General features: G+C 34.7%; 1 protein-coding gene across 1 annotated transcript; it reads left to right on the forward strand.

Moving 5' to 3' along the window:
- The first annotated feature begins 213 nt into the window (after positions 1 to 213).
- On the forward strand, positions 214 to 9,605 carry glmnb (glomulin, FKBP associated protein b). Its single transcript, XM_066666561.1, has 18 exons — positions 214 to 252; positions 558 to 683; positions 2,082 to 2,192; positions 2,283 to 2,391; positions 3,037 to 3,289; positions 3,511 to 3,613; positions 3,705 to 3,886; positions 4,092 to 4,145; positions 4,244 to 4,274; positions 4,429 to 4,518; positions 4,623 to 4,664; positions 5,881 to 5,954; positions 6,045 to 6,129; positions 6,566 to 6,675; positions 8,002 to 8,059; positions 8,150 to 8,285; positions 8,982 to 9,073; positions 9,458 to 9,605. The coding sequence occupies exons 1-18, from the start codon at positions 214 to 216 to the stop codon at positions 9,539 to 9,541; spliced, it is 1,779 nt and encodes a 592-aa protein (XP_066522658.1). The 3' UTR covers positions 9,542 to 9,605.
- The last annotated feature ends 24 nt before the right edge of the window (positions 9,606 to 9,629 follow it).

The following is a 9,629-nucleotide window of genomic DNA, read 5'->3' on the forward strand; positions in this document are numbered from 1 at the left end:
TGCTAAGAGGTTTACAAAGGTCTCCTGTCAGATCTCTCCATGCTGGTGTCTTTCATACTTTTCAGTCTGAACAATAAACTAAGCTACACAGTTTTTATGTGCATATATCATTGCAAATGGCTTCCTGAACCGAAACAAAGAGGGCTACTGAGTAATCCTGGTCTGATTGAGGCTACTTCTGAGTGTACACTATAGCAAGACTAACACTGGACTATGGCAACGAATGAACTGGATGACGTAATCCAAAGATGGGTGAGTGTGATCGGGAAATCATTTACACACAAAAGAAATCACTGAAATCAGTAGTAGCAGATATATATAAAGAAAGTGTCCCATTTGAACTTGAACTTTAAACTTTAAAGCTTTGAATCATATAATATGTTAGCATATGCTAATTGCTATGACTGTAGAAAAATGTAGTGCCAGGACCCACTAATGGTGCTAAATCAATATGACTGGATGGGACCTTATGTAAATCTTTAATCTAAATGCCAAATACCAAGCTAAATATTTTGACCTGGTAAGGTACATTTACTATTATACATATTCATTTTTAGAGAATGACCAAAGAAGAGGATCTGAAACCTGCAGATCATGAACTCTTTCTACACATTGGTAGTACTTGCATTGCTCAAGGTGACAGCGCACAACTGCTGGACTTCATAAAAGAGGAGAAGAATCAGGTACACATAGCTACGTAATCTGTAGTGCCATGCAATCTTTTCCTTTTGATATTACAGCAAAACTGGAATTGTCTGTGCTTAAAATCAAAACATGCACTGTAAAATGTGTCCATATTAAAACATATTTAACTGCATTCTCATGACATTAAAATATACTCATTTTTACATCCCTTTACCAGAGAAAATATATTATTCCTAGTGTTAAATACACTGTGTTTATAACAGAAATATCTTGTAATATTTATATAACAGAAAACACTGTCATTTTTATTATATAACATCTTTTTATGGCTTTTGGGTTGTGTTAGGGGGATATCAACCTTATTATAATATGCCTTGCTTGTTATTAATACACATTCCCATAGAAGAACTCTTTAATGTCTGTGTAGTTTTTGCTGCAACAATGAGATCAGAAGTAAAAACAAAAGAAATTTTAGCACAAGTCTTCTGCTCAAATGTGTCTCCTGAGATAAAGACCTCTGTAATCTCACATGTCTCCTATTGATATTTAAAGGATGCTTATTTGCAGTATGGCTATGTCTCAGTCTGCATTCTCACGTGTCACACTATTTCCATGTTTATTGTAGAGCAAACAAAAACAGAAAAAACACCATGTTAACTTTCATGTTTGTTTTTATAATTTTATGAGTTATTAAGTAATACTACGTGTTTTTTACACTGTATACATTTTTTTTCTACAGCATTATTTTGTAATGGATATTGAATATAAACTTCATGGTTGCCAAATAAATAAATAAAACTGCATTATCTTATACAATGTAACCATATATTTTACAATGAAATTCTGGCAGGATTTTACAGTATTTATTTAGTGTATATTATTTTACAGATTAGTTCCTAGTACAATTTTATGACTCAATTATATGAAGGAGGATATTAAGAAAGTTTAAGAATAGTTTCTTAGTTTTAGGTCCCTAAGAAACATTTAGGACACAACTATGATCAAAGCTAATCTGTGTGACATCATTCTGTCCACTGGGGATAGTGGAGCTTTTTCAGTAACTGTCTCTACTACCATCACTCTTCTCTAATTCCTAACTGAATGGCCTCTTCACCCTTGGGTGTAAGAATGTTTGGTGGAAAAATCAGTCAGATTTCTCGCTCCACTGCAAACCCTCTAGAGCAGCCCTCCATTTAGTGCTCTTGCATCTCTCCTGTTCTTTGCACTGCACCCTTCCTTCATGTAAACATAGTCTCAGGAGAATATGCAAAGTCTGATTTTAAACTGGGAAATCAGTTTTCTCTATGTGTAACTTAAGTAATGCCAGTGAACATGAAATGACTCAAAAGAACAGAGACACAGTGAAGTGCATGTCCATTACCTAATAGGTAAAAATATTATGCCTATTTTATATTATATTTGTATTAATTTTCCAGGACATATTGAAGTCTATGGGTTGTGGGCTTCTAAGACCTCTGATTAAAAATGCTTTGGAGAAAGAGAAGGACTCTGTGCACTGTGAAGCCATTATCAGCCACCTAGTGCAGGTGAGGACAGGCTGTTTAATCAAATGATGACTAATGTACAGAAAGGCATGTTTTAATAGCAGCACTAAACTAAAACATTTCCTTCTTCAGATTTGCAATACAAATGACCTACTGAATATTCTGCTTAGAGAACTGGAAAATGCTGATATTGATGCTATTGCAGACACCCTCATTCTTCTCATGCAGTACCTGCCTCTAGGTAACTAAGCACTTTATATGGCTAAAACTTTAGCATTAATAGCTATCGCTCTGCTATCAAGGGATCAAATGCAACAAAAATATGCCTTGCCTGTTATTAATACACATTCCCATAGGAGAGAAAATACAGAAAGGAGTTCTCCTTAATGTCTCTGTAGTTCCTACTGGACAAACTATGTGATCAGAAGGAAGAACAAAGGAGATTTTAGCTCAAATGTGTCTCCTGAGGTAAAGACCTCAGTAATCTCACGTCTCCTCTTGCGTTTCAGTGGAGATCTCATTAAAGTCACAAACTGTGCTCAGATTTGCAGATCTCTAAGTTATCTATCTCTTGTGTCTCTTTTATGTATCATTTTGTAATGAAGTTTGGGAATCACAGTTAGGTCTTCCGAGTCATTACAGAGCAAAGATTGAGCAATAAAATTTTCCTCCGGGTTTATTTTATAGTTTGTATGGGTGAACATTTCAAAGGCACCATAAGGTCCAAAACAGCAAGAAGTTCCATCCATTTTAATGTCTTTAAGAAACGTAAAATCAGTTACACCTTAGTGCTAATAGGATAGCTAATGCATTGAATGTATTGGAAGGGTAAAATATGGCGCCCTCTGCTGTCTACTAAAAGTGTCTCATATTTGACCCCATACAGTGCTGTCAAGGCTGGGTGACACGAAGGCCCCCTCACTAGGACTGGCCCTGGACTCTTTGCAGAAACAGATTTCTAAGCTGCCTGTGCCATACTTGCACAAACAGGAACAGGAAGACAAATATGGGCTCTGTCGCTGCTGCACAGCTCTGCTCACCTTTGTGCAGCCATTTGTGCAGGAAGTCAAAAGCCAAGACACAAAGAGTCCAGTGACAACCAGTTATGATGAAAGACTGAGGACTGTGCTTCTGAAGTTGTAGGTTTTACTATCTTTGCTGAACAGACCAGTAATTACAATATTTAGACTCATCTTTTGATATGTCATTAATACATTTGGAAATGTACTGTATTAACATACCCTTGCAAGCGTCATGCAACATATCCACATAATCTCTATTAATAATATTGAATGATCCAGACTACTAGATTTTATCTTCCAAAATATCAATAAAAACCTTGCCTATATTTTGCGTATAGCTGCATGGAGAGTCTGAGACAACCTCTGCTTGAAGCTCAGCTAGATACAGAAGCCAACACTACAGAGAACTCTCCCCTCTGGAACTTTGCCACAGAGATAATAGTAAGTTAAAGATGTATGGATGACTTTTTTCCACAAGAAAAACCAGTGTAGCTTTGCTAAATGTGCATTCTACCTTTTCTTCATATTCAAGGCCATTCTATCAGCTATCCAGGAGCCTTTGCCCAAACTACTGTTCTACCATCCTCTGAGAGGGAAAGAAGATATGGGTGTTGTGAAGCGAGATGACAGTCATCCGACTGAGTCCAGGGCTTGCCTGGCTTACTTGCTCTTTGTCCATCTCATTGCCATGGAAGTCTTCCCCACAGTATTTAGGCAGGTTTTGCTAAGATTGCAAGGCCCTTACAATGGCTATACAACACCACTGAATGCTGGAGTCTTAAAATGTAGTTTGATGATAGTTTACATACTTTCCAACTCCGATGTCCAATGTTTGGACACTGATACTTAATTATTATTTTTCTTTGTGTGAAATTGAACTGTAATAATGTGTTTCATTGTGTGTATTTTATTTTTTTAGCCCTGTTTTTGTCCTGCAGTGTAATATGGAGTACATCAATATTTTGTTGAGCAGGTATGACAGTGCTATATTTATACAGTATGATTAGGATGGCCAGCATCACATTATATTGGGAATATATATTCTGATTCTACATGTTTTATTGCTTACAGAAAAGATGAATCGTGGATATTAAAAGGGCTGGTAAGAGGCCAAATCATTACAAATTATTTAAACAGCTTTATTCGACAAGACATTTTATATAACCAATAAACAAATTGCAACACACCTAAGAAAGTTGAAGACATGATAATGAATCTGTTATATGGCTCAGATGTAATTATTTTGGTCTTTAAAGGACTTGTATGTCAAAAGCTTGGAGAGAGTTGTGGATAATAGCCTCCCAGTACAGCTGTTGGAGCTGAAGGGTTTTTACAGTGTTTCACAGGTAAGAGGTATTTTACTTTACTGCTGGACAAGAAACATACATAGATTCAATAAAAGTAATTCTTTATTGATTAAGATGGTGTATTTTGTTATGTTCTTGTACAGATCTTAGTTAAAATCATGGTCGAGTGTCCTTTCGAGCATTTGGTAAGTTTTGTGGATTTACTAATTATTATTATGATTATTAAACCATTCTTGATGCATCTTGACTTTTGATTTCTACAGTATTTTTTGACTGGTTTATTTGTCTTTAGTTGCACACTGTGCACTTGTTTAGTCTACAGTCAGAATTTTTTATCTTGTTTAAACTAAAATCTAAAAACAAAACTACATTTTTAATGTGTGGATGATGTTCTTTGTTTTAGATATGGTATGAACCACGGTATATATATATTTATTTTATTTTTTTATCAGAAAAAAACATTGTCGTTGAGAACCCCCGATACAGAAAATGTAAAATATCATTCTAAAACATAAAATTGCAAACATAAAGAATGAGGAATTCCAATCTGTTAACCAGCCTTAACATTAAGCATGTAGTGTTGCAGTCACACAGCTCCAGGGACCTGGAGGTTGTGGGTTTGAGTCCCGCTCCGGGTGACTGTCTGTGAGGAGTTGGTGTTTTCTCCCTGTGTCTGTGTGGGTTTCCTCCATGTGCTCCTGATCCTGTGGATTGGCGACTCAAAAGTGTCCATAGGTGTGAATGTGTTTTACCCTGTAAAGGACTGGTGTGTTCATGCCTTGCACCCAGTAATTCTGTGTAGGCTCCAGACACACCACGACCCTGGACTGGATAAACGAATGAATAAATGAATACAGAATGTTGCCATAGTTATTCATTTTAGTTTTTATAGCCTAATAATTGACATATTAAGCTTGTAAAATATATTCAAGTGACACATTTATTTTTATTGTAATGTTGCTATTTTACATTTAGTCATTAAATTCCTAAACTAAAGCTAAATCTGGAATTACTAGATTATGCTTTTAGTGTTAGTAGTTAAACAAAGGTTTGTTCTTACACAATTAATGTTGTGCTTACCATGGTTTTGAATCATTTATTTCATGCAAAGAACATTTTAACCGATTTGCTACTGCAGACGTGTGCATTAGTGTGAAACCCGTGTCCTTTTATTTTAGCATGTAGCCAATTATAAAGTCTTGGGTGAGTTTATTTCACAGTACAGGAAATGTAGAGACAATATAAATATCTGGCTATGGTTTTTGAGTCAATTTATAATCTTTCATGTGAGAAATTAGATGTAGAGGCAGTTATCCTTCTCTTGTTACCATGATTTAGACTCTATTTCTCAGCATTATTTGGATGCATGACTGATGTATGACTCTTTCCTTTCCTTTGCAGAGATTAAAGGCTCTTGTAGTTTTCCAGCTATTCATAGAGAAGCTCAATGGTGAGGCCAAGCATAAATTTTTCAGGTTTGTACGGGATTGACATTTTTTACACCTGCAGTATATATACTTATCAAAATGTTAAATCAACCTATGCACTTGTTTTTCTACTCTCAGATGCATTATGAAAACTAGTCATCATGCAGGAGTGGAAAGTGTTATCCTTAAAAATATCAAGAATCAAGTGGAGAACTCAAAAAAGGTTGGGCAGAAGAGGATCAAAAACATTTTTGTTGCTTTACAATTGTAAAATTTCAGCGCATAAATAACTGTTGAGAAATATAGGACAGATTTTCCAGACATGAAGTAAGCATTGGGATCAACCAGCATGGGAATCATTCTAGACTTAATCTATATCTGGAAAACCTGCCCTCAGATTGTGTTTTCCTGTTTCTCAAGACACCATCTTGGAAGTAAAACTGTACAGGTTTCATTATGGTCATTAATATAACAAAGCTACTGTAATTAATTGAAAATAATGTAGTCAACATTTAGAATAACCAAATTTTTATTTCTTTATTTTTTTAGACATATCCTATACACTAATTGTGGACATTCTGAGCAATGTCTTTGTGTCAAAGAAGAAGGAGTATTATTGTTTCTGCTCTGTCTCTAACATATGTGTGTTATATCTCTAGTCAGGACACAGGGATAGCTGGTTTGAGGGTACATTACTGATATCGCTTCTTAGGGAAACTGTGAATCTACCCCAAGGTCCGGAGACTGACTTACTGCATGGGATGGACAGGTGGGAAAACTGGCTTCTGTCTGTATTAGAAGATCTTCATGCAAGGTTTTATATCCCATGGGATTTGTGTGTCTCTTGGTGTATTGGTATGGAAACTTGTGATGAAGCTGAAACAAAAGCGTTTGTGCTCTATAGTGGTGTTTTTAGAGATAAATGATTGTACAAATACCATCAGTTCATGTGTTTTTCTGCAGTTTCTGAAGCAGTACAGATTTTGAAATAGTAAAATAGGGTCCCCTTGATTGAGCTATTAAAAATTATATCATACATAAAAATGGCAAACTGTATTTAACTAGTCATCATTCACATGTCATTCTTTTCAGAAATGGCTTTGTGTTTAATGATGTCTCTCATAAGAAATAAGCCTCGCCATTAAACCAACACATATCATCATCAAATGGTTTATCAAAACCAAAAGAAAAAAAAGAAATACTGGGAGTAATAGTGTAATGTTATAATTTCCAAATGGCTCTAAAGTGCAAATTTAAGAGTGCTGTTGTTATGAAGTACCAGAATGAATATACTCATCTGCAAAACCTTCTGCAGAAATTGAAACCTAAGCTTAAACCTGCTACATGTATGCCACCTGCTTCTGTTTTGAGTGAATGTTTTATTAACATGATATAATCCAGCTCTGCCAATCATTTATTGATGAGAGTAGTCTAGTAAAATTGTCATGATCCTGCAACACAGAGCATATGGCAGACAGGACCATGCTTAAGGGCAGATCCTGTGTCATTCCTAAATAACACCAGCAAGACTGATTGACATACTCTGCTCTAGAAGATCTGTCTCTGATTACTTAAACCTTCTACCTCTGTTGGGCAACTTAAACTGATTTAAAATGACTTGCCAGTTCTGACAACAACCCCTAATCTCATAGCCTGCTCTTGCTCTCCTTCTCATTTCGTATCTACATTGATCAACCATAATATTATGACCACCTTCTTGTATCTACACTCATTGTCCATTTAATCAGCACGTTGTAGTTCTACAATTGCAGATAATAGTACATCTGCTGCTTTATATAGGTTTCCCCCGTTCTACTTGGAGTTTGAATTGTGTTATGAATAAGTGACACTGTGAGTGTATAAACAAGGAGGTGGTCAAAATGTTATGGTTGATCTGTGTATAAGTGATTGTGTGTGTACATGTTTTTGTGTCTGTGTTTGAAATTTCAGTGAGGTTAATGGATATAATCATTTTGTTGTCTGCGTTTAGTATTGGAATTAAACACCGAATAACATAATTCAGTATAATATATAAACTGAAATGCATATGAAATTTACATTTATACAATACCTTCTGTCTTTTTCTGTTTTCTAGAGTCATGGAATCTCTCAATATTTTGAGATATCTACTAATCAATGAGAGACAAATATCTGTAAGACTTTTACTTCGAAATATTCCTAAAATAACTTATATATAATGAGTCAATTCCTATTAAATGATTTATATTACTGATCCATATTAGACAGGTATATGGACAGAACTTTGTGACATTGCAGGAAACTACATAAAGACACTGCGTGTGTGTCTGATTATGTCAAAGTCATACTATGGGTCAGAGCTGAAGAGGCTTCACGAAGAAAAAAAGATCAAAGCAAAGGGTGAGAACATTTCAGCTAACATTTTTTTAAAACTCTTAAAGCTTTGGTTCAAAATGTTATATTTCATCTTTTCCATAGTTCTACTCAAAAATTATAAATATTCTTACAAATCCCATTTCCAGAAAAGTTGGGAAATTGAAAAAATTATATAAACACAGAATGCAATGATCTGCAAGTCATTTTAACCCTATGTTTACAATTGTTTTTGATGTTCGCAACTATTATTACAATAGGTATGTTTACAATTTATGTATAAATACAGTGCAAAGATAATAGTTTTAATGCCAAAACTCAAGCAAACAGAAGTTTACTGATTCTAAAAAAATAAATTAATATGTTAATTTGATGTGAAATGAAAATATTAAAAAAATTGGGATTTCTTCATCTATGATACATATCATACCAAAGATACTGAGGATCCAGAGAATTCATTCATTGTCTGTAACCACTTATTCAGTTCAGGGTCGCGGTGGGTTGATATATGCACATCTATGAATAATATATGCAAGTTGTCTTGCTTATTTCAGTAAAACAAGGCTAATTCACACTAGTAGCACAATTGTGTATAGATTTCAGTCAAAAACCCCAGGGTTTAAATTATTTGCACATCATTGCCTTTATTTATTTATTTTTATTTATATTAAATTTTTTAGTGACATAAAAGATGCTCTTTATAAAGTGTTTTTCTCCATTTAGAATTCAAAGAAGCTTTGAGGGAGAATAATGTCCACGATATGATTGTAAAAAATGAAAGGCTAGGTGGAATGCAACCGGAGGCACAGGATAAGGTAAATTCATCTCTACTCACAGTGTTAAATGGCAGTAAGGAGGGATTTTAACTGAGAGTTGTGGAGGGGCAGGTGAAACATGATAGATTCACAAATGGATTATTCTCACAAGCATAACTAAGCACCTTCAATCATTTAAGCCTGATACTTGGTTGAATAATTAAAAATAAAAATGAATTATTTCATTAATTTTCATTTGTTTCTTAGTGATGTTTTCCAGTTTACAGATAAACATGGATTTTGTCTTTTAAATGGTATATGGTGAATGATGCTAAATGGTAAAACAGCGTTAAATTCACATTGACTTTGTTGTAGTGAATTAAGAATTCAACAGCATTTGCTGTCCAAGCATAGAAGAGAATGAGAGATTTTTTTTTCTTTCAGGTACTTCAATGTGCACTTGTGACATATGACCTGATGGAGAGCCTTGTGATCAGACTTGAGGAGATCATAGAACAGAAAGACTAACATGTATTTTTGTTTTATTTCGTATATATAGTAACTGTAACTTGTACAAACTTTCCAACACATTAACAAGTATATATGTGTTTATGTA

This window comes from Hoplias malabaricus, chromosome 3 (genome assembly GCF_029633855.1).
Source record: "Hoplias malabaricus isolate fHopMal1 chromosome 3, fHopMal1.hap1, whole genome shotgun sequence".
Lineage (NCBI taxonomy): Eukaryota > Metazoa > Chordata > Actinopteri > Characiformes > Erythrinidae > Hoplias > Hoplias malabaricus.